The sequence below is a fragment of the Lontra canadensis genome, unplaced genomic scaffold (assembly GCF_010015895.1).
Source record: "Lontra canadensis isolate GAN:19392208 unplaced genomic scaffold, GSC_riverotter_1.0 scaffold174, whole genome shotgun sequence".
Taxonomy (NCBI): Eukaryota; Metazoa; Chordata; class Mammalia; order Carnivora; family Mustelidae; genus Lontra; species Lontra canadensis.
Window position 1 is genome coordinate 1738123 of NW_022631168.1, and position 26654 is coordinate 1764776.

A 26654-nucleotide genomic window follows, 5' to 3' on the forward strand; every position below is an offset into this window, starting at 1 on the left:
TGACCCTACTGATCCTGTCCCACCTTAGCAAAAGGTAAAAGTAACTCTACAACACTGAGTTTGGTAGACATAGACCCATGCTTACATATTCAGGGACACCAGAAAGAGATGTAAAAAAAAATTTACAAAGAAAGTTTTCAATGCCCCATGATCAGCACTCAAATTACTCCCTTCCTTCTTTATTCCTATGAAGGGAGTACATTATAAAAAAGTATGGATTGAAAATTTAGGAAACTGAGGGTGAAATAATTAATGAATCAAGGTCCCAGGGGAAACAAAAGGTAATGGTGAGGAAGAAGATTGATCTGTGTCCTTATCCCTCCAGGAAACTGGATATGTCCTTTCCTTGAAATAAATCAATGCTGACCACAGTTAAAATATAATTTTCAAGGCTAAATTAGGAAAATTTCAAGAAGGGCAAATATCCAAAGGAAGACTAATAGTGACATATTTTAGGAGTACATAACATGTTAAAATATTACTTCTGTTCTGACTGCTAATGGGCATATTCTTTAAGGCCTAGGCTTAATTATCAATCCTTTGACCAAGGACAACAAATTTCATGAAGACCCTAAAGATTCCTATATAGTACAAACAAAATGCAGAAATATTTTGAGTGAATAAGATGATGCATAAACTACTAAATGTGTACTAGGGACTCTCTGTGAATATCAGATTAGACTTTATTCTCTGTCAGAGTACTGACTTTGCTTTATGACTTCCAGCCTCACTAATGATGCTTTTTTCCCTCTTCTGCACATCCTGGCCTAGATTGGCTTTCATCATTCTATAGTGCTCAATGCAGTTATTGTACAGCTTCACTTTAAAGGAAAGCTAGGGGACAATACGTCTCATACCCATCTCTCTGTCCCTGCATCCATATATGAAGGGAGCCATTAAAAATAAAAGAAATAAGGTATTATACTTAACCCAGTCAAATCTTAGCAATTAACATGTATAATATATTTTTTAAAGATTTTATTTATTCATCTGACATAAAGATAGAGAGTACAAGTAGGCAGAGCAGCAGGCAGGAGGAGAGGGAGAAGCAGGCTCCCTGCTGAACAGGGAGCCTGATGCGGGGCTCGACCCTAGGACCCTAGGATCATGACCTGAACTGAAGGCAGAGTCCTTAACCCACTGAGCCACCAAGGTGCCCCTAAAATGTATAATATTTTAAGATAAGAAAAAAAAAAGATTAGCAGAAATGGAGGAAATAGACTGCATCTTAAATTTCATCAAAAGCAAAAATGCAAGGTTGCATAGTAATTTCCAGTTCTTTGGAGGCACATCATTTGTCATGATGAGTTCACTGAACAGTCTTATAGACTAACCCTCTGTACTGTCTTGTGGTGTATGTGTGTATATATGCATTATCATATGGAACCTCAGAAGTCTCTAAAAGTTTTCTGCAATGATCCTTCACATAATTATTGAACTGATGGACTTATTCCACAGGAGCTATTGTGGCTTCCTAGTTGAACTCTTCAAGAGATGTCTTGGATGCAGATAATCCTTCTTGTAAGATAAAACACTGTTTATATTCAGTTACTATCTTATCACTAGGCTTGTGCTATCAAGCAATTTCTATCCTATCTGTAGTTCTAGGACACTGCAGATATAAATCTAGGATCTCAGCTAAACTCTTTAATCCATAATCTATGTACAAGACTGTCCTAAGTTATCCTCCAGCCCGATGGTTCTTAAAGCATGGTCTAAAAACACCTGGAGGGATCCTTGAGCCCTTTTCAGTGGGCCTGTGGGTTAAAAATATTTTTTATAATAACACTAAGATGATATTTTCCTTTTTCACTCTTATTATCTCACAAATGTACAGAGGGTTTTTCCAAAGGCTATATGGCATGTGATGATGCCATCTCTCTGATATGGAGGGATGTGTGAATTTTAAACATTTTTCAGTCTTAATATTTATTACAGTTAGTATCAATAGATATAACCCAAATCCAAGAACACTTTGGGGTCCTCAGTGACTTTTAAGTGTGTTAAGGTGTTCTAAGCATCTTGCAAACTGCTACTTTATAAAGACTTTTGTTCCTAGAATGCATTTCCTTCTAACTAGTTCTAGTTGCAACTTCTGTTTTGTGGGATGAGATAAGGAGACAATTTGAGGTAGATTTTGACACAGTATTATTTTGCTGATATGAAATTCTGGTAGCCAGGGTACCAGGTGTGTTCATAATCTTAATGCTGTCAATTTTAAGCCTGAAGCCCCAAGAGACGAGCAGTGTTTAATACATCATCCCTTGTTAAATAGCACCCACAAAGTTGGCGGTAGCCAGTGAAGGATTCCCTGCCATGTAGGACACGCCAGTTGTCTATAAATAGGACCTGTGAATGGGCAAAAAGAGAGAAAAAAACACCATCAGAACAAAAGCAGACCAAAGGAACTCTAAATCAGAAAAGATCACTTAAAAGAAAACCTTTAGGTTGTTCTCTAGTTACATTCAATGAGGTATCTTTCTCTTTGAGATCAAACATTTGGAAATTAGGATGTACACAGCCCTGTAGTAGGCTGCATGGAAGTTACAAAGGCAATAGCAGGTAATTAGGCCCTGCACTTGAGGAGCTTATGTTTCTTGAGTAATTATTCTCTTATCAAAGCAAATCAGATAACTGGCTTCATTTTCTTTTCTGCTTAATTTTTAATATATACTTTCTCAAAGAGTTAAATTATTTCATTATGTTTTATGCTAAGCTGAAGATATTCTTCATTCAGAGGCTATAACAAGAGCAAAAAATAAGTTCAACCCCCTCATTATACATATAGAGCCACTGAGTCACTGATGCCTACATATGTTGTGGGACCTGCTTCCAGATAATTCAGTGAATGGCAGTACCAGATCCAATACCCAGGACTCTTTTCACTTTTACCTTTGCAAGACTGGGATTCACATATTAAAGAATTACCCATTATTCACTGCTTCAGTATAACAAGCTTACTTGACATCTTTAGCACTGGGCACCCACCCTGCCAGGCTTTAGTTTGACCCAAAACTCATTCTCAGGTCTCCTCAATTCTACTGTCAGAGTCCGGTGTGCTGCATACCAACGATGGACAACATCATAAGGTACAGTATTGATGACAGCTCTGTCATAGTTGTTGTATCTAAAATGAAATCATGAGAAGAAAAGATATCCTCAAACACATGTTAAAGACACCTGTTGCTTATTGAGCAATTTTATATAAGGCATTGTCTATATTCATTACTTGTCCTAGAGATAAGGTGAGAATAAGTTAATGTTCTCTTGGGAATTATAGGATTGCAGAAAGGAGCACTATTGCCTGTTGACCATATATATATTTTTTCCTTTGGAGAATCTAGAGGTAGGAGATAGAAGTAAGTTCCAGCTGGTTTCTTCCATTTTAGGATATGATGTTTTATCTAAAGTACATTCTCTTTGCCATATTTTACAAAAGCAATGGGGAAAGATCTGAGCTTTCTTTCTATTCACTAAGCTGAGGTGGGCAAGAGAGGTTATACTAACAAGGCTTTCTTTTTAGCAGAATGATTTAAAACTTCTCAGGTGTTTCCCTTTGTGGGGAAAATCCAAGCTATAGCCATACCTGACAGTTTACCCAGTGATCATCAATCATTCATTCAAATCTTACATTTACATGAGCAGCTGCTATGTGCTAGATGGTGTCAGGTGTTAAAGATACAGTGATAAACATAGCAGACACGATCCCGGCCTCTAGGGACTTTATGTTCTATTAAGAAAGACAAATGATGAACAAGTAATAAATACATATCTAGTTACAGATGTTATAAAGAAAAAATACTGTAGTGTGATAAAAAGTGACTGGGTAGTCTATTTCAGATGGAGTATGTTGAGTGAGGACTCTTTTGAAGAAGTGACATTTGAGCTGCTACCTATATGATGAGAAACCAAGAATGTGACAAGTTAAGAGGAGTATTCCAGGAAAAGGGAACAGTAGGTACAAAGCATTAGGATGGAAAGGAGTTTTATTATGTTTGCAGAACAGCAAGAAGACCATGTGGCTGGAGCTGAGTAAACAAGGGGAATAACGATAAGGAATAATGTGGAGGAAGTAGCCATGGGCCAGATCACGTATAGCCTTATAGGCCATAGTAAGGATTCTGTGTTTTATGCTGAGTACTATGGGAAATCATTGAAAAGTCTTCGCTAAAGGCTTTCTTTTTTACTTAAAGGATTTCTTTTTTACTCAAGGTAAATTAAACTTTTATTAAAGTTTAGTACATATACAGAAAAGTACACAAATCATAAGCTTGATGTATTTTCATGATGTAAACACATCCATATCATTAGCATCCAGGCCCATAAATAGATCATTACCCACACCCTAGAACACTCCCTTGTCCCCTTTTCCATTTTGTCTTTCCCCTAACCCAAGGATAACTACCATCATGACTTCTGTCACCAAAGATTAGTTTTGCTTGTTTATAAACATTTTACAAATATTATACCACAGTATATACTCGTTTGTGTTTGTTTTCTTTCATTTAATATTATATTTAGGAGAGTCATCATTGTTGTGTTATATAGATAGATTTATTCATCCATTCTACTTTTGATAGATATTTGAGTAGTTTCCAGTTTAGGACTATTACAAATAATGCTGGTGATTCTGGTCCATGATGGCAACATAGGAATCTCCCAAACTCACCTCTCCCCATGCATGTACCAAATCTACAGCTACACGTGGGACAATTCCCTCTGAAAGAAATCCAGAAACTAGTGGAGTGACTCCTACACATTGGATAGATAAGAAAAAAACCCCATATCAAATGGGTGGAAAATGTTGAAACACAATCTTATCATATACCCACCCCTGGTGCACCAATCAGAAGGAAGTTCACAACTCCAAGCTTCTCCCTGAGGAGTGAAGTTTGGATTCAACACTCAGTGCCCAAACTTTTAAGATGTCTGCACGAGGGGCACCTGGGTGGCTCAGTCATTAAGCCTCTGCCTTCAGCTTGGGTCATAGTCCCAGGGTCCTGGGATCAAGCCCTGCATTGGGCTCCCTGCTTGGTGGGAAGCCTGCTTCTCCCTCTCCCATTACCCCTGCTTGTGTTCCTTCTCTCACTGTGTCTCTCTCTGTCAAGCAAATAAATAAAATATTAAAAAAAGATCTGCATGAGGGATGGGCCCCCAAATACCTAGCTTTAGAAGACAATGAGGCTTTCATCCATGAGACCCACCTGGTTATAGAACACAAAGAAAACAGTTCTTAATGGGCTTATGAAGACTCACTGTGGAAAACTCCTCAGGCCTAGTATAGAGACAGCAGACAGAAACACCCATATCTTAGTCTTTCTCTATAAAAGCCTATTTGCATACTTTAAAAGCTGCTTCCTGAAGGTCAGGCTTGTATTTTGGCACACATCTAGGGATAGACTGCACTCCTCCCTGGAGATGAAGAAAGCCAGTGGGCACCATTCCCACATTTCCCTCTGGCTTTTGTCGCTGCTGTCCAGGGGATACACCCCTTGATCACCTGGCTTCAGCAGCCAGTGGGGCTTTAGTGATGATTCTATAGGACAGTAACAAACAAAGAAATGTTTCTTAATTGGCTATCTACCGAAGGCTCATCGCAAAGGGAGCATACAGAAATGCCCAGCTCCCAGTCTTTCCTGGAAAGAAGCCTGCTTGCATACTTTAAAAGCTGTTAACCAAGGGTCTCGCTTCCAATCACCCTGCATCTAGGTGCTGACTAAGATCCTCCCCCTTGAGAGACTGACAGGTCTTGACACACCTTCAACTACCGAGAGCCACTAAAACCACAGAAAGTGCTTAGAAAATCACAAAGGTTTGCAAGACAGCCAAGAGCTAAGGCTGAGCTGAATGATAAGGTTCATCTCCTACACAAGACCCACTATATCAAGACTGGGAGAGATGGCTGTTGTATCTACTATGCAGAAACCACACAGAGAGAAAGAAAAATGAAGAAACAGAGAAGACCAATGCATGACAAAGTGAGACTTTCAACAATGATATAGAAAATATTAAAAAGTAGGAATCAGAGCTGAAAAAGACAATAACTGAGTTGAAAAAGTCAATAGAGCAGACCACATAAAGTGGAAGAAAACATCGGCAAACTCAAAGACACAAAGCAAGAATTCAATCAGAGAAGAAAAAAGAAAAAAAATGATGAAAAAGAGTGAAGACAGCTTAAGGGAATTATAAGACTCCATCAAGCAGACCAATATTCACATTATAGGGGTTCCAGGAGAAGAGAGAAAGGGGCAGAAAACTTATTTGAAAAAATAACAGAAAACTACCCTAAACTAGAGGAAGAGACAGCTACATCCAGGGAGTCCATGGAATCTCCAAAAGAGGACTCCAAAGAGACCTACCTGAGACACAATGTAATTAAACTTTCAAAAGTTAAAGACAAGGAGGTAATCTTAAAAGAAGAGAAAAACAACTTGTTATATACAAGGGAACCCCCATAAGACTACAGCAGATGTTTCAGCAAAAACTTTGCAGGTCAGAAGGGAGTGGTATGATTCAAAGGGATGAAAGAAAAAAAAAACCTTCCAACCAAGAATACCATAAGCAAAGTTGTTATTCAGAATTGAAGAAGAAATAAAGAGTTTTTCAGAAAAACAAAAGCTAAAGATCATCACCACTAGTCTGGCCTTATAAGAAATGTTAAAGTGACTGCTATAAGCTAAAATAGGCACTTACTAGGAACAACAAAACATGAGAAGTACAAATCTCACTGGTAATGGTAAATATATAATTAAGTTTATAATATTCTAATGTAATAGTGGTGGGTAATCACTTATAGATCTATAAATGAAGGTTAAAAGACAAAAATAGTAAAGTCACTTGTAACTATAATGATTTGTTAGTGGATACACAAGGTAAAAAGCAAACTATAGTGCAATTGCTGGATCATAGGGTAGTTCTATTTTTAACTTTTTGAGGAACCTCCATACTGTTTTGCAGAGTGGCTGCACCAGCTTGCATTCCCACTGACAGTGCAGGAGGGTGCCCCTTTCTCTGCATCCTCACAAGCATCTGTCATTTCCTGACTTATTAATTTTAGCCATTCTGACTGGTGTGAGGTGGTGTCTCATTGTGGCTCTGATTTGTATTTCCCCGATGCTGAGTGAGGTTGAGCAGCTTCTTTTCATGTCTCTGTTGGTCATCTGTATATCTTCTTTGGAAAAATGTCTATTCATGTCTTCTGACCCCCCTTTTTTAAAAAACCAGATTATTTGTTTCTTGACAGCCTATGCCTTTTGATTGGAGTGCTTAGTCCACTTACATTCAAAGTAATTATTGATAGCTGTGTATTTATTGCCATTTTATTCCTTGTTTTGTCATTGTTTCTGGAGAATTTCTCTGATCCTTTCTTGTCTTTGTCATTTTTGGTCTCTTCTTTCCACTCGGAGTCCCCTTCAATATTTCTTGCAGGGCTGGTTTATAGAGTCACTAACTCCTTTAGTTTTTGTTTGTCTGGGAAACTCTGTCTCCTATTCTAAATGATAGCCTTGCTAGAGAGTATTCTCGGCTGCAGATTTTTCCCAATCAGCATGTTGGATATATCATGCTACTCCTTTCTGGCTTGCCAAGTTTCTGGAGAGGTCTACAGCTAACCTTATGGGTCTTCCCTTGTAAATTAAGGACTTTTGTGTTGCTGCTTTAAAAATTTTTTTCTTTATCACTAGATTTGCCAAATTTAACTACAATATGCCTTGGTGTTGGTCTGCTTTTGTTAATTTTAATGGGAGTTCTCTGTAGCCCCTGGATCTGGATATCTTTTTCCTTCCCCAGAAAAGGAAGGGAAGTGTTCAGCTATTATTTCTGAGATAAAAATTATCCCCCCTTTTCTCTTCTTCTGGGACTCCTATAAATATGAATGTTATTATGTTTGATGGAGTCACTGAGTTCTCTAAGTTTATTCTTGTGTTGTCTTATTATTCATTCTCTCTTTTGTTCAGCTTCATTATTTTCCATTATTTTTTCTTCTAGGTCACTAATTCATTCCTCTGCTTCTTTCAGCCTGCTGTTCATTGCATCAAGCCTGTTTCCAGTCTCTTTTATTGCATTCTTCATCTCTGATTCATTTTTTAAAAATTCTTTTATCTCTGTGGTAAGGGTATCAGTGAAATCTTCTAGTCTTTTCTCAAGCCTAGTGAATATCCTTATGACTCTTGCTTAAATTCTCCATTAGATATGGTACTTATATCTGTTTTACTTATGTCTCTGGCTGTGGCCTTATCTTGTCCTTTCATCTGGGATAAATTCCTCCAACTTGGCGTTTTGCTTAAGTCTCCGCCTTCTTCTCTGTTTTAGAAAAGCCAGTTATGTCTCCTGCTCTTGAAAGTAATGGCCTTATGAAGAAGAGGTCATGTACTGCCCAGGCCCTGGAGCTTCAGGGATTGTCTCTGGTGTGTGTAGTGTGTGCTCTGCTGTTGTGTTTTGGCTGCTCTATCCTTCAAGCCAGTCATGTACAAAGGCTCTCCTGGCCTGCAGTGGGCAGTATTTAGTCCCTGGCCTGAATGTAGTGAATTTTAACTATGTCTGCTCTGGAGTTGGGAAATGTGGTGTGGGCAGTGCTTTGAGCTGGTCTTTTGGAGGAGGGGTCTGCCATGCTGGGTCTGAAACAAGCTTGACTGAGAAGGGCAGTCCTGCCAGAGTGCGGGGGCATGGGGCTTGGTCTATGCAACTTAGTAGCCTGTGTCAGCACTGCACTGTTTCCCACTGGTGACTCTGTGTTTATGCTGAGTGATGGGGTTGGGCAATGGTGCCAGCCAGCTCTTTTGTTCCAAGAGAGGCATCTCCCCAAATGCTGCCCATCAGGGATGGGCTCTGAGAAGAGCAAATAATCTTCCCCCCACCTGTGTGTCCTAGGCACTCTTCAAATTGCTGTTTCCATGCTATCTGTCCCAGGTTGTCTGCCTGCCTTTTCTTTAGGAGCAGGGCTGTGCCCTCTGGGCTCTACTGTAGTCAGGCTTGCTGAACTTTAAAACTCTAGTCTTTAAGCCTTGCTGGTTGCAAGAATCATGAAATTAAGCCCCTTTCATTTTCCAAGCCAATGGCTTTGGGGAAACATTCTCCTTGTGCCTTCCCCTGTGTGCTCCTCTCTCTCACCTTTCTCCATGACCACAGCTCCTTCTCCTCCACAGCACCAGTAATCCGTTTCTTCCTAAACCACATCTCCACACTTCTACCTTCTTCAATGTGGCCTCTGCTCTCCCTTTGGTTGTGCTGTTTGTTCTGTCAATCTTCAGGTCAATTCATGGGGATTTAGGATGATTTGATAGTTATATAGTTGTGTTTGTGGGATGAGACAAGGTTAGGGTCCTCCTAGTCTGCCACCATCTTCTCCTTTCTAGATCTGTTCTTCTTAAGATTGCTTTTGTTATTTGGGTCTTTTGGAGTTCATTACAAATTTTAGAATTGTTTCTTTAGATTGTTTTCTGTGAAAAATACCATTGGAATTTTGATAGGGATTACACTGAGTCTGTATATTGCTATGGCTAATATGGAAATTTAAACTATTCATTCTTCCAATCCACGAGAATGGAATGCATTTCCATTATTAGTGCTTTTTTCTATTTCTCTCATCAATTTTTATAGTTTTCAGTGTATAAATCTTTTACTTTCTTAGTTAAATTTACTCTAAGAATTTTATTGGTTTTGATACAATTTTAAATGGGGTTTTCTTAATTTCTCTTCCTGATAGTTCATTGTTAGTGTATATAAATGCAACCAAATTTTTTATATTACTCTTGAACCATGCACCTTGAATTTGTTTATGAGTTCTAACAGTTTTTTTGGTGGAGTCTTTAGGGGTTTCCATATATTAAATCTTGTCACCCACCAATAGCTGATTGACTTGCAGATATTGAACCATCCTTGGATCACTGGGATAAATTCCACTTGATCATAGCGTATGATTCTATTAAAATACTGTTGAATTTAATTTGCTAATATTTTGTTCAGCATTTTTGGGTCTATGTTCATAGGGATACTGACCTGTAACTAACTAACTAACTAACTTCCTTCCTTCCTTTCCTTTTTCTGATGTCTTTGTTTATTCCTTGTGTCAGGGTAATGTTGGCCTCATAAAATGAGTTTGGGAACATTCCTTCTTCAATTTCTTAGAGGAGTTTGAGGATAAATATTAAAATCTTCTTTGAAAGTTTGGTAGAATTAACCAGCGAAGCGGTCTGGTCCTGGACATTGTTTATTGGGAGTGTCATTCATTCATTTATTTTCTAATTCTAATATAGTTAACATACAGTGTTATATTAGTTTCAGGTGTACAATACAGTGATTCAACAATTCCATACATTATCTAGTGCTCATCTTGACAAGTGCACTCCTTAATCCCCATCCCCTACTTCATTAATCCTGCCACTGACATCCACTCTAGTAACCAACAGTTTGTCCTCTATAGTTAAGAGTCTTTTTTCTTGGTTTGTCTCTCTTTCCTTTGCTTGTTTGCTTTGTTTCTTAAATTCCACGTATGAGTGAAATCATATGGTATTTGCCTTTCTCTGACTTACTTTGCTTAGCATTATATTCTCTAGTTCTGTCCACGTTGTTGTAAAAGGCAAGATTTCATTCTTTTTGTGGCTGAATCATATTCCATTGTGTATATATATATATATATACCACATCTTCTTTATCCATTCATCTATCAATGGATACTTGGGTTGCTTCCATAACTTGGCTATTGTGAATAATGTTGCAATAAACACTGGGATGTAAGCATCCCTCTGAATTATTAGTTTTTTTTTGGGGGGGTAGTAAATACCCAGTAGTATAGCTGCTGAATTGTAGGGTAGTTCTACTTTTTCCACAGTGGCTATAGCAGTTTGCATTCCCACCAATGGTGCAAGAGCAATCTCTTTTCTCCAAATCCTCACTAACACTTGTTTCTAGTGTTTTTGATTTTAGCCATTCTGACTCGTGTGAGGTGTGATACTTCATTGTAGTTTTGATTTGCATTTCTCTGATGATGAATGATGTTGAGCATCTTTTTATGTGTCTGTTAGCCATCTGTATGTCTTTGGAAAAATGTTTGCTCATTTCTCCTGTCCATTTAAAAATTGGATTTTTTTTGGGTGTTGATTTATATAAGTTCTTTATATATTTTGGATACTAAACCTTACTGCATATGTCATTTGCGCTATCTTCTCCCATTCTGTAGGTTGCCTTTAGTTTTGTTGACTGTTTCCTTTGATGTGCAGAAGCTTTTTATTTTGATGTATTCCCAATAGTTTATTTTTGCTTTTAATTGCCTTGCCTCAGGAGACATACCTAGAAAAATTTTGCTACGGCCAGTGTCATAGACATTACTGCCTGTACTCTCTTCTAGGATTTTATGGTTTTAGGTCTCACATTTAAGTCTTTAATCCATTTTGAATTTATTTTTGTGTACAGTGAAAGAAAGTGGCTGAGGTTTTTTTTTTTTTTTTCATTTTGCTGTCCAGTTTTCCCAGCACCATTTGTTGAAGAGATTGTCTTCTTCCCATTGGATATTCTTTTCTGTCTTGTCAAAGATTAAGTGACTATATAATTTAGGGTTTATCTCATGGTTTTCTATTATGTTGTAGTGATCACTATTATGATCTAGTGTCTATTGTGTGCCAGTTCCATATTGTTTCGATCACTATAACTTTGTAATATAACCTGAAGTCTGGAATTGTGATGCCTCTAGCTTTTCTTTTCCTTTAAAATGTTGTATTGTTTGGGGTCTTTTGTAGTTCTATACAAATTTTAGGATTGGTTTGTACTAGCTCTGTGAGAAATGCTGTTAGTATTTTGAAAGGGATTGCATTAAATGTGAAGATTGCTTTGGGTAGTATATTCATTTTAACAGTATCTGTTCTAATCCATGAACATGGAATGTCTCTCAATTTCTTTATGTTGTCCTCAATTTCTCAATGCTTTATAGTTCTCAGAATACAGGTCTTTCACCTCTTGTCTAGGTTTATTCCTAGGTATCTTATTATTTTTGGTGCACTTGTAAATGGGATTGTTCTCTTAATTTCTCTTTCTGCGGCTCCATTACTAGTGTATAGGAATGCAACAGATTTCTGTACATTCATTTTGTATCCTGTGAGTTTACTGAATTCCTTTATCAGTACTAGTAGTTTTTTGTTTGTTTGTTTGTTTGTTTTTTTTTTTTTTGGTGGAGTCTTTTGGGTTTTCTAATATGGAGTATTCTGTCATCTGCAAAGAGTGAAAGTTCAGCTTTTTCCTTACCAATTTGGATGCCTTTAATTTCCTTTTGTTGTTTAATTGCTGTGGCTAGGACTTCCAGTACTATGCTGATTAAAAGTGTTGAGAGTAGGCATCCCTTTCTTGTTCCTGACCTTAAGAGAAAATCTGTTTTTCCCCATTGAGTATGATGTTCATTGTGTGTTTTTCATATGTGACCTTTATTATGTTGAGGTAATATTCCCTCTAAACCCACTTTGTTGAGGGTTTTATCATGAATGGATATTGTACTTTGTCAAATGCTTTTCCTGTGTCTATTGAAATGACTGTATGGTTTTAATCCTTTTTTTCACTGATAAGATGTATCACTTTGATTTGTGAATATGGAACCACTCTTGCATCCCAGGACTAAATCCCACTTGACTGTGGTGAGCGATTTTTTTTAATGTATTGTTGGATTATGTTTGCTAGTATTTTGTCGAGGATTTTTGCATCTATGTTCAGCAGGGATATTCACCTGTAGTTCTGTTTTTTAGTGGCGTCTTTATCTGGTTTTGGTATCACAGTAATGCTGGCCTCATAGAATGAAATTTGGAAGTTTTACTTGGTCTTCTATTTTTTGGGAATAGTTCAACTAGAATAGGTATTAACTCTTCTTTAAATGTTTGGTAGAATTTGCCTGTGAAACTGTCTGGTCCTCAACTTTTGTTCATTGGGAGTTTTTTTGATTACTGATTCAATATCCTTGCTGGTAATCAGTCTATTCAAATTTTCTACTTCTTCCTACTTCAGCTTTGGTAGGCTATATGGTTCTAGGAATTTATCCATTTTTTTCTAGGTTGTCCAGTTTATTGGTATACAGTTTTTCATAATGTTCTCTTACAATTATTTGTATTTGTGATGTTGTTGTTATTTCTCCTCTTTCATTTGTAATTGTATTTACTTGAGTCCTTTCTTTTTGTTTTTTGATGACTGTGCCTAGAGTTTTATGAATTGTGTTGATCTTTTCAAAGAACCAGCTCCTGGTTTCATTGATCTGTTCTATTATATTTTTAGTTTCTATATAATTTATTTCTGCCCTACACTTTATTATTTCCTTCCTTCTTCTAGTTTTGCACTTAGCTTGTCTTTTTTCTATCTCCTTTAGTGTTTAATTGAGATTTTTCTTGCTTCTGTAGATAGGCCTGTAGTACTCTAAACATTCCTCTTGCATCCCAAAGGTTCTGGAGTGTCGTGCTTTCATTTTAATTTGTTTCCATGTACTTTTGGATTTCTTCTTTGATTCCTTGGTTGATACATTTATTGTTTAGTAGCATGTTATTTAACCTACATGTATTTATGCACTTTCCAGAATTTTTCTTGTAGTTGATTTCTAGTTTCATAGCATTGTGGCCAGAAAAGATGCATAATGTGACTTTGATATTTATGAATTTGTGGAAACTAGCTTTGTGGCCTTATACATGATCTATTCTGAAGAATGTTCCATGTGTACTTGAAAAGAATGTGTATTCTGCCCTTTTAGGATGGAATGTTCTGGATATATTTATGTTAAATTAATCTGTTCCAGTGGCTCATTCAAAGCCATTGTTTTCTTGTTGATTTTCAGATTGCATGATCTGTCCATTAATATACATGGGGTGTTAAGTGTCCTTCCTATTATTGTATTACTATTGATTAGTTCCCTTATATTTGTTATTAAGTATTTTATATATATGGGTGCTCCCATGTTGGGTGCATGTATAGTTACTATTATTATGTCCTCATGTTGCATTGTCCCCTTTATTATTATATAGGGACCTTCTTCGTGTCTTGTCATAGTCTTTGTTTTAAAATCTATTTTGTCCAATATAAGTTTTGTTACTCTGCCATTCTTTTGACATCCACCTGCATGATAAATATTTCTCCATGCCCTCACTTTCAATCTGTACATGTCCTTAGGTCTAAAACGAGTCTCCTGTAGGTAGCATATAGATAGGTCTTGTGTTTTTATCCACTCTGTCACCTTATGTCTTTTTAAAAATTTATTTTATTTTTATTTTTTATTAACATATGGGGTTTTCTTTGTATGTAACTGATTAAAAACTTGAATGTAAGATCTGACACTATAAACTTCTAGAAGAAAACATAGTGGGCACACACCCTCACAATGATCTTTTTTGGATTTGACGAGTAAAGGAAAGACAACAAAAGCAAAAACAAGCAGGACTATATCAAACTAAAAAGCTTCTGCATAACAAAACATCAATAAAATGAAAAGGCAACTTAAAGAATGAGAGAAAAAATCTAAAGTGGTCAAAATCTACCACATATATGCCATCAAAGCCAAGATGATCCAAAACAATAAAAAAGAAAGAAAAAAGAAAAGAGAGAAAAAAGGGAGAGGGATGGGAGGAGAGAGTATAATCTCTCAGGGTGGACACAGCAGGGTGATCTGTCTGTTCCTGCTTGATTTTTGGTCTCTGTGTTAGAAGACACAAATCCCAAAACTGCAAAGAAATCAGAACTTATGTATATATCAAGATAAAACTGAATTGAGTGGAAAATGGGTTAGTATGGGGCATAAATCTATAAAACATATATGTGAAAAAGAATAAAAGTTAAGAAACTTCAAAACATAGGTTGGGAAATACTAATCTACTTGAAACGGGAGCAGGTTAAAAAAAAAGAAAGAATAAGAAACTAAAAAAGAAATACAAAAATTTAGCTTGAAGTGTAAGCAAGTCGTGAGGGAACACCTGGAGCTCCCTATATTATTTTATCCTGGTGCTGGAGTTTTACAGCCCTATGGGAAATAAGCTTATCATTCACCTTTCCTTCCAGTCTGTCTTCTGGTGGAGGGGCCATCAGCGTGGTTGGAACTGGAGCATATTATACTGAGTGAAATGAGTTAGTCAGAGAAGGACAATCATCATATGGTTACACTCATATGTGTACTATAAGAAAGTGCAGAGGATCATAGGGGAGGGGAGGAAAAAACAGAATGGAAAGAAATCAGAGAGGGAGAAAAACCATGAGAGACTCTTAATTCCAGGAAACAAACTGAGTGTTGTTGGAGGGGATGTGGGGGAGATGGGGTAATTGGGTGATGGGCATTAAGGAGGGCACGGGATGTGATGAGCACTGGGTGTTATATGCAACTGATGAATTATTGAACTCTATATCTGAAACCAATGATGTACTATATGTTGGCTAATTGAATCTAAATAAAAAAAGGTCATATATCTGATAGGGAGGTAATATTTGAAATATATACAGAACTTGTACAACTCAATAGCAAAAAACACAAACAGTCTGACAAAAAATGGGCAGAGGAACCGAATATACATTTTTCCAAAGAAGACATATAAATAGCCAAGATGAATAGGTACTTAGCATCACTAACCATCAGGGAAATGCAAATTAAAACCACAATGAGATATCACCTCACACCTGCTAGAATAGCTGTCATCAACAAGATGAGAGATAACAAGTGTTATGAAGATATGAAGAAAAGGGAATCCTTGTTCACTATTGGTGGGAATGTAAATTTGCCCAGCTATTATGAGAAGCAGTGTGAATGTTCCTCAAAAAAATTAAAAAATAAAACTCCCAGGGTGCCTGGGTGGCTCAGTCAGGTAAGCCACCGACTCCTGATTTTTGGCTCAGGCCATGATCTCCGAGTCATGAGACTGAGCCCAGTGTGAGGCTCTATGTTGATCATGGAGCCTGCTTAAGATTCTCTTTCTCCCTCTCCCTGCTTCTTGTCCCTGCCACTTGTAAGTGCATGCATGTTCTCTCTTTATCTCTCTCCTTCCCTCAAAATAAAATTCTTTATTTTTTAAGATTTTATTTATTTATTTATTTGACAGAGAGAGAGATCACAAGTAGGCAGAAAGGCAGGCAGAGAGAGAGGGGGAAGCAGGCTCCCCACTGAGCAGGGAGCCTGATGTGGGGCTTGATCCCAGGACCCCAAGATCATGACCTGAGGCGAAGGCAGAGGCTTAACCCACTGAGCCACCCAGGCGCCCCTAGAAATAAAATTCTTAAAAAATAAAAGTACCATATGATCCAGAAATTCCACTTCTGACCATATGTCTGAAGGAAATGAAATCACTATCTCAGAGATACATGTATTCACTGCCACATTATTTATGATGAGCCAAGACATAAAAAACCTATTTATCCATCAATGGATGAATGGATAAAGAAAATGGAACACTATTCAGCCATAAAAAGAAAGAAAATCTTGCAATTTGTGGCAACATGGATGGACCTTGAGGGCACTACAGTAAGTGAAATAAGTCAGACAGAGAAAGACAGTACTGTATGATTCCATTTATACGTGGGATCTAAACAAACAAGCAAACAAACTAAAAAACCCCCCAAACCTGAACTCATTAAAACAGAACAGATTGGTGGTTCCCAGAGGTGGGGATGGGGGCATGTAAGAAATAGGTGATGGTCAAGAGGCACAAACTTCCAGTTATAAAATAAGTAAGTTCTGGGGATATAATGTACAGCATTGTGAATATAGTTAACAATACTACATTGCATATTTGAAAGTTGATAATAGAGTAGATTGTAAAAGTTGTCATGATAAAAAATAAAAAATTATAACTATGTGGTGATGGATATTAACTAAACATACTGTGGTAATCATTTCACAATATATACATATACAAAAGCATTATGTAGTACATACAACTTAATCTAATACAATGTTTTAGGTCAATTATATGTCAATCAAACTGGAAAAAAATAGTGCTGATAGGGACATACTATTACTTGTCTTTTGGTGAACATATATAGTCATTTATAATATAAACTTAAGGATGGAATTTCTGGGTCATAAGGTATGTGTATGCTCTGCTTTAATAGATACTGCCAAAGGTATTCTTTTAAAGATAAATAAATATTTAATGGTATCCTTTTTGGACATCAGATAGTATTCATTACTGTTAGTACATGACACAATTACAGCCAATGTTCTTAGTTTTCTCATATGTAAAATGAGCATAATATTTGTTTACCTTATCTCACAGAGCTATTTTAAGAATCAAATCAAAGCATGCATATAACAGTCCATTATCCCAGGCTTTAAGGAGACATGATAGGGAAATGGGGCTAGGAAGCATATTTACCAGGGTCTTGACATTGTCACTTCTAGAAACCCTCAATGGTATGTTACTGGCACTCACACAAAGCTATTTTACTTAATCCTTAATCCTTTTTGTCACTCTAGAAGGGAAAGTCGTTTAGCCTCCTTTTACATGTAAGGCAAGTGAAACAGAGATTAAACCTGCCACACAGTTTATAAGCAGCAGAGTGGTTTTGAAATCTGATTATCCTATGAGGTAAGTATTACACAGCTATCAATTATTATCTTACTTTATAGATAATAAACATAAAACAATAAGGCATTGTGATTTGTCCATGGTCACACGGGATATGGTATCCACTGTATTAGATGATGTTGTTTTCTAAGGCATTACAATAGCAGAAAGCAGCAGAAAAAGTTTATTACAGATTAGTAAAATGGATTTGTGATGCTTTTCTGATTAGAATAAAATGATTTCTGGATTTTTGCACAAGATGACATTATTATATTATTGTGCAATTTTAAATTTTTTTCTTCTTTGATATGATGCAAGAAAGACCTGGAAGTACAGAAGAGCAAATAAAGCTGATACTTTTTTGATAAAATAAGCTAGGAAGGGTTAATGAAGCTAATCCTATTATGACTTGACAAATATTTTGCAAGTAAAGAGAGCTCAGTGATTGAATGGAAAATGTATTTGATGAATTTCAGTACTGTGATATAAGTGAAAGATGATGGGCACTGTAGTCAGATGGATCACTGTTACAATCCCAGTTCAAATGTGTGACTTAAAGAAGTTATTTGCTCTCTTTGATCCTCAGTTTCCTCATCTGAAAACTGAGAATAACAACAACAATCTTATGTAGTTATCAGGATTATATAACACAGCATTAACACTGTGCCTGACACACGGAAGATCTATAATGTTAGCTAAAATGAACACTATTTAGCTCTCTCAAACTATAAAAACAAGCCCTAGAAACCATAAAAGTCTTCACAGTGAGTTAGCTATATTCAGACTTGGAGGAAAGGGTTAGACTAAGCTTTAAATAATAATGGCTGAAGGACAGGCAAATAGTTCTATCTAAATATTTGTATTTTAATATCCTTTGTTCTAAAGTTTAATAAATTTTAAAATTTGAATAGTCATTGAATCAGTTACAATACCCCATTTATAGAAAAAGCTTACTTATATACAAAGCATGCTATATTTTTATTTTGTTAAACAATACTGAGCACTGTGTTCTGCTTCTGGTAATGGCTAAGTAAACTAGTAAACTCCAATTGGATCAGCCCCTTCCTTTCACAGGTGACAATTAAAAACTCCGGATTAAATACAAAAAATATCTACCTGAAGGTACTGTAGAAGTACACTCTGCAGTTGAGTTGACACTTAGAAGGAAGGAACTGTACCGGGTGAGTTTCCCATTTTCATGACATCTAGCCTGAGGGCATGCCACAACCTGCACCATATTGGGCAGCTGAAACCCCAAAAGAATGCTTAGTTTTTCTGGCCTGAAAAACCAGAGGATACGTTTGGTGCAACCACAGCCACCAAAAAGTGAAGAGAAAATCCTGTAAAGGAATCAGAGAAGGAGAGCACCAAACTCTATGTTTAAATAAACTCTGCTCAAATACCTGAATGGATGACCCCCTAAATTCCAGAATTTGAGCTATCAAAAACAGAGTTTGAATTTTGAGTACAACTAAATTAATTGCCTAATTTTTAAAATTTTGTTTAGTTAGTCACCATACAGTAGATCAGTTTTTGATGCAGTGTTCCAAGATTCACTGTTTACCTATAACACCCAGTGCTCCATGTAATATGTGCCCTCCTTAATCCCACCACCAGGCTCACCTAATCTCCCACCCCATGCCCCTCCAAACCCCCAGATTGTTCCTCAGAGTCCACAGTCTCTCATGGTTCGTCTCTTCCTCCGATTTCCCCCAACTCCCATCTCCTCTCCATCTCCCCATGTCCTCCATGATATTCCTTATGCTCCACAAGTTAAGTGAAACCCTATGATAATTGACTCTCTCTGCTTGACTTATTTCACTCTGCATAATCTCTTCCAGTTCCATCCATGTTGCTACAAAAGTTGGGTATTCATCCTATCTGATGGAGGCATAATACTCCATAGTGTATATGGACCACATCTTCCTTATCCATTCGTCTGTTGAAGGGCATCTTGGTTCTTTCCACAGTTTGGCGACTGTGGCCATTGATTCTATGAACATTGGGGTACAGATGGCCCTTCTTTTCACTACATCTGTATCTTTGAGGTAAATACCCAGTATTTTTTAAAAAAAATACAAAAGCCAACATTCTTTGGAGAAATAGAACAGAATCTAGAGTCTCAACATAATATTCACATTCTCCAAATAACAATTCAAAAATTTTCAGTGTAACAAGAACCAGAAAAATGTGACCTCTTATGAAGGGAAAAGACAACAAAGATCAATCCTGAGATGTCTCATATGTTGGAATTATCAGACAAGGATTTTAAAGCAGGTATTTTTACTAAATCAATGAGGTAAAGAAAAATATGCTTGTAATGAAGGGATAGAAACTTTTAACAATGAAATAAAAAGTATAAAAAATGAATTGTAAATTTTAGAAATGAAAAATACAGTATCTGAATTAAAACATTTACTAGATGGGCTTAACAATAACAGATTAATATTAATCATTAAAGATATGTTAATTTGGAAATAGTAATTTCATCTGATCTATCTAAAGATAGAAAAACATTTGAAAAGAAACTGAACAGAACATCAGGGACCTTTGGGACAATATTAAAAGGTCTGACATGTATATAACTGGAGTTCTGGAAATAGAAGAGAAAAAAATGGGGCAGAAAAATTTTTGAAATTATAAAGACCAAAATTTGGTGAAAGACGTGAACTTACAGATTCAAGAAGCTCAGAGAAAATTCCTATTAGGATGAATACAAAAAGAACCATACCTAGGAATATTACAGTCAAATTGTTGCAAACCAAACATAAAGAGAAAATCTTGAAAGCTGCCAGAAAAAAAGGTATGTGGTACATAAACGAAAATATATTAAAGCAATCCAAGAAGATAGGAAAGGGGGGTGCCTGGGTGGCTCAGTGGGTTAAAGCCTCTGCCTTTGGCTCAGGTCATGATCCCAGGGTCCTGGGATCGAGCCCCGCATTGGGCTCTCTGCTCAGCAGGGAGCCTGCTTCCCTTCCTCTTTCTTTCTGCCTGCCTCTCTGCCTACTTGTGGTCTCTGTCTGTCAAATAAATAAATAAAATCTTAAAATAAAGAAGATATGAAAGGAGGAACAGAGAAAATAAATGGATCAGGCAAAGAGAAAACAAAACATTACAAATAAAAATATATTTATATTAAATGTTAGTGGAGCAGGAGTAAGGAGAGACATTATGTCAATATTATAGTATTGAGAATCAGAAATAAGCCCATATATCAACATACTGTTGTTTAATAAGAGTGCCAAGACTGTTCAACAAAGGAAAGCGTAATCTCTTCAACAATACTGCCAGGACAAATGAACATCCATATACCAAAAAATGAGGCTGGGTCTTACCTTACACCATAAACAAACAAAAATTAACTAAACATTTAGAGAAATAAATGTAAGAGCTAAAACTATAAAACTCTTAGTATAGATCATAGGAGTAAATCTTCATGATCTTGGATTAGGCAAAGCCTTCTTAGATACAAAATAAAAAGCACAAGCAACAAAAAAATACAGATAATTTGGGTTTCATCAAAATTTAAAACTTTTAGCATATCAAAGGACACACTCAAGAAAGTAAAAAGACAAGCCATAGAAAGGGAGAAAAATACTTGCAAATAATACATCCAATTAGGAACTTGTATTCAGAATATTTAAAAAACTCAGAACCAACAAGACAAAGGATATCATTTAAAAATAGGCAAAAGATTTGACAAGTGGTAAAGAGCGTATGAAAAGATGCTCAACATCATTAGTCATCAGGGAACTGCAAATCAAAACCACAACAAGATACTACCTCATATGCACTAGGATGGCTATAATAAAAAAGACAGATAATGACAAGTGTTGGTGAGTATGTATAGAAACTGAAGTCTTCATACATTACTAGCAGGAATGTAAACTGGTATATCCATTGTAGAAAAGTCTGGCAGTTCCTCAAAGGTATAAACATAGATTTAATATATGAATTAGCAATTACATTCCTAGAAATCTACCAAAGAGAAATGAAAACATGTCTATATAAAGATGTACACAAATCTTCATGGTAGCATTATTGGGGATATCTCAAAGCAGAAATAACCTAAATATTAATTATTGTGGAATATATAAACAAAATGTGATATATTTATAATAAAATTCTACTCAGCAACTAAACTGATACATATTACAAAATGGATGCTAAGTAAAAGAAAGCTGGCAAGAAAGGCCATATATTGTAAGATTCTATTTATATAAAAAGTCTAAAATGTAAATTAAAATTTAGAATTTAAATTAGTAACTATCAAAGGCTATATATATGTGGTGGGGCTCAGGAATGGGGAGTGACTGCTTAAAGGGCATGAGGAAATTTCTAAGGTGACAGAAATGGCCAAAAACGATTGTGATGATGGTTCCATGACTTTGTAGGCATACTAATAATTATTGAATTGTCCACTTAAAACATTATTTTATGGTATAGAAATAAAAACTTTAAAAATGTTTTAAAGTTTTAAAAATGCTAATGCACTAAATATCTCAATTCAAAGAGATTGTCAGACAGGATAAAAAAGTAAGACTAAAGTATATGATATTTACAAAGCCATGCTTTAAATATAAAACTACAGATAAGTTAGAAAAAAGAATGGAACATTAAATAGAATGCAAAAAGTAAGCCTAAGAAGGTTAAAGTGGATACATTAATTTCAGATAACAGACTGCAAAACAAAGTTAAAAAGGGACATTTCATGATGACAAAATGTCATTTCATCAGGTATAAAAATAATAAATAAATAAGTATGTGTTTGATAACAGGTATTCAAATTATATGAAGCAAGAACTGATGGAATTAAAGGGAGAAACAGAAAAAAATTCCAGTATTTTTTGTGTATTTTAATGTTGTTCTCTTAGCACTTGACAGAACAATTAGACAAAAAATTAGAAAGGACACAGAATATCAAATAATACTATCAAATACCTTGACTTAATTGATAGTTATAAAATAGTACACCAAGAAATGCAGAACATACGCACATGCTCTTCAAGTGTATGTGGTATGTTCACCAAGAAAGACCATCTGCTGGGCCAAAAGCTAAGTCACAATAAAATTCTGAAAGTTCAAGTCTATAGAATGTTTTCTGGAGATGATAGAATTGAATTAGAATTAATAATAAGATACCTACAAAAACCCCAGATACTTGAAAATTAAAGGACATAATTCTAGTTAACACATGGTTAAAAAAAGAAAACACATGGGAAGTTAGAAAATATGTTGTACTTCATGATCACGAAAACAAAATATCAATATTTGTGTGATATAGCAAAAAAGGCTTAGAGGCAAAACTATAGCTTTAAATGATTATAAAAGACTAAATGTAAAACTGCTGGTTGCCAGAGGGGCAGGGGTTTGGGGATGGGCAAAATGGGTGAAGGAGAGTGGGACATACTGGCTCCCAGTTATGGGATGAATTTAAGTCCCATGGATGGAAGGCGCAGCATAGGGGAACAAAGTCCGTGGTACAGTAATAACACGGTATGGTGACAGACGGCCGCTATGCCTGTGCTGAGCACGGCATAACCCAAAGACTTGTCCATCACTATGTTATATACCCGAAACTAATGGAACACTGGGCCAACTATACTTGGATAAAACAATTAAAAGGGAAAAATAATTTAAAAAGACTAAATGTATAAAATCAATGACCTTAGGTTTTGCCTTAGGCAACTAGAAAAATGAGAATTAATCCAAAAGTACATAAAAATAAGAGAAAAATGAAGGTAAGAACATAAATCAATAAGGTTGAAAACAATGGAGAAAATTAACAAACCATTAAGATGGCTTATTGAAAGGACCAATAAAATTGTTAAACTCCTGGACTCAACAAGAAAAAAAGAGAGCAATTATTACCAATGCCAGGCATCTGATATCACTAGAGCCCACAGACTTTAGAAGAATAGAAGAATTGAAGAAAGTTAGGAATGACTTTATGACTACAAATTTGACAACTTAGGTAAAATGTACAAATTTCTTGAAAGAAAAACTAAAGAGGAAACAGAATCTTACTTAGCTCTATATCTACAACAAACACTGAATATTCAAAACCATCCCATAAAATAAACTCCATCCCCAGACAGGTTTCCTAGTAAATTCTAGCAAACATTTAAGATGGAAATAACACGGGGCACCTGGGTGGCTCAGTGGGTTAAGCCGCTGCCTTCAGCTCAGGTCATGATCTCAGGGTTCTGGGATCAAGTCCTGCATCGGGCTCTCTGCTCAGCAGGGAGCCTGCTTCCCTCTCTCTCTCTCTGCCTGCCTCTGTCTACTGTGATCTCTCTGTCAAATAAATAAATAAAATCTTTAAAAAAATATGGAAATAACACTAATATTATACAGATTCATTGCTAAACCAGAGTTTTACGAAGACAGTATAATACCAAAATATTCAATAAGTTACCAAAAAAGAAAATTGCAGTACAATGTCCCTCTTGAACCTAGATGAAATACTTTTCAACCTGATATTATTAAGCCCAAACCAGCCGTGTATGTGTTAACTACCTATTTACTGCTTCTTAGTTCCAAAAGCATCTTTCCATATATAGTATATGTATAAGGATCCTTTTAAGTTTCTTCTTTAGAGTGAGCACAATATTTAAACATTCTCAGTAGAGGTCGCTAGAGGGACAGGAGAAAGAGGTTCTCTTGCTAGTCTCTCTGGACCTGGCCAGGAGTCTACTGCATAGATGTGAAGATATTAGGTAGTGTCAGCCCCTTGGGGCCCAGGATTTGGTACCTCTGTGGCCTTGCAGCCTCAGTCTGGTGATAACCCTTCCACAACCCTTACAACATGGGGCTCCCAAATGACCTGCAGGTAGCCAGCCACATGTGTTCCATAGAGACACACACTAAATAGTCATCCTGCAAAAGCTCCCATCCCTCACTTTCATCTTGTATGTGCTCTTAGTTCTTCCTCCTTTCACTGGCACCCAGAGTTCTTTCGGATATTCACAACACCTTACTGATTGTCTGCTCCCCTGCTTGCGCTCTGAAAGGTTGCCTATTGTTTGCTCAGCAACTCTAGCCCAGTTCCCATCTAACCAAATCAGCAAACTTCTCTGATATCAGGGGGCTGAACCATGCTTTCTTTGAGGTCTGAGCCCCTACTAGGTTTATTTATCCTTAGATATTCTACCTCAGACCTAGGGTACTATACTGAATTTCCTTATATCTTATAATTATTCTTTTATTATAACCCTATAATTCCTTATATTAAGCTACTGTGTGGTGGTCAGCTGGGAAGATGTAGGAGTAGGAAGAGCCTAAGATTGTCTCCTCCCATGGATACAACTAGATAACAATCACATCAGTGTAAATAACCCAGAAAACGGATCTGAAGACTGGGATAACAAACTCCATAATTAAAGATTTTATTTAATTATTTGACAGAGAGAGACACAGCTAGAGAGGGAACACGAACAGGGGGGATAGGAGAGGGTGAGCAGGCTTTGTGCTGAGCAGGGAGCCCGACGTGGGGCTTGAGCCCAGGACCCTGGGATCATGACCTGAGGCGAAGGCAGACACTCAATGACAGAACCACCCAGGCGTCCCATCCATAATTAAAGATAGAGAGGAGTCCACACTGAAGAGGGTAGGAAGGGTGGAGATACAGAAGGGAGCAAAACAGGCCACAGTCATCTGTGGTGGGAAGGGAGCCACTGGCTGGCAGAAGGGCAAAAAACAGACTTCACACTGGAAAGCCCACACAAGGAAGATGAATCTCCATAACATTTGGCTTTGGAAATGAGAAGGGCTCAATTTCATGAGTTCATATAACCAGCGGGACTTAAAGCGTGGTATTTTAAAAACTGGAAAGCCCCGATGGTGTAAACAATTAACTTTACACTAAAAGGAGCTAGAAATACAAGAACAAACAAAACTCAAAACCAGCAGAAGGAAGGAAACAATAAAAATTAGAGCAGAAATAAATTATATGGAAACTTAAAAAAAATATAATAAATCAATGAACCCAGAGCTCTTCTTTGAAAAGATCAACAAAATTGATAAACCTCTCGCTAGACTCATCAAAAAAAGGGAGAGGATCCAAATAAACAAAATCACAAAGAGGAGAAATAAAAACCAACATCACAGAAATACAATTATAAGAGAATGTTATTCTTAGGGCGCCTGGGTGGCTCAGTGGGTTAAAGCCTCTGCCTTCGGCTCAGGTCATGATCTCGGGGTCCTGGGATCGAGCCCCACATTGGGCTCTCTGCTCGGCAGGGAGCCTGCTCCCCCCCCCCGCCTGCCTCTCTGCCTACTTGTGATCTCTGTCAAATAAATAAATAAAATCTTTTAAAAAAAGAGAGAAAGAATGTTATTCTCTTGTATGTATGCCATACAAATTGTATAACATTGAAGAAATGGATAAATTCCTAGAAACATATAAACTACCAAAACTGAAACAGAAAGACATAGAAAACTTGAACAGACTGATAAGCAGCAAAAAAAAAATTGAGTCAGTAATCAAAAACTAACAAACAAAACTCCAGGGCAGGTGGTTTCCTAGCGGACTTCTACCAAACATTTAAAAAAGAGTTAATACCCGTTCTTCTCAAAATTTTCAAAAAAATAGAAATGGAAGGCAAACTTGCAAATTCATTCTATGAGGTGAATTTCACCCTGATACCAAAGCCAGATAAAGACACCACAAAAAAGGGGAACTACTGGCCAATATCTCTGATGAACATAGATGCAAAAATCCTCAACTAAACACCGGCAAACCAAATCCAACAGTACATTTAAAAAAATCACTCACTACACACAAGTGGGATTTATTCCCAGGATGCAGTGGTGGTTCAATATTTGCAAATCAATCAGTGTGACACATCACATCAGTAAGAGAAAGGATAAGAACCATATGATCATTTCAATAGATGCAGAAAGAGTGTCTGACAAAGTACAATATTCATCCATGATAAAAACTCTCAACAAAATAGGTCTAGAAGGAACACACCTCAAAATAACAAAGGTCACATTTGAAAAACCCACAGCTAACATCATACAGAATGGTGAAAAACTTAGAGCTTTTCTCCTAAGCTCAGGAATAGGACAAGGATGTCCACTTTTACCACTTTTATATAACATAGCACTCTAACAACCTGGGATTATGGAGAGGATGGGGACTGGGGGCAT

The 26654-nt window shown here is 36.6% G+C and overlaps 1 protein-coding gene across 2 annotated transcripts in view; it reads right to left on the bottom strand.

Moving 5' to 3' along the window:
* Nucleotides 1–2038: 2038 nt before the first annotated feature.
* Nucleotides 2039–26654, bottom strand: part of TMLHE (trimethyllysine hydroxylase, epsilon) — a 100685-nt gene continuing 76069 nt past the window's right edge. Inside the window, exons 7-8 of one of the 2 annotated variants that reach the window (XM_032846272.1) lie at nucleotides 2989–3127; nucleotides 2039–2349 (exon numbers count right to left, since the gene is read on the bottom strand). In XM_032846272.1, coding sequence (XP_032702163.1) covers nucleotides 2218–2349; nucleotides 2989–3127 — 271 coding nt within the window. In that variant the 3' untranslated portion in view covers nucleotides 2039–2217. Of the gene's footprint in view, nucleotides 2350–2961; nucleotides 3128–26654 lie in introns of both variants that reach the window. The other variant, XM_032846273.1, reaches the window with a different exon arrangement.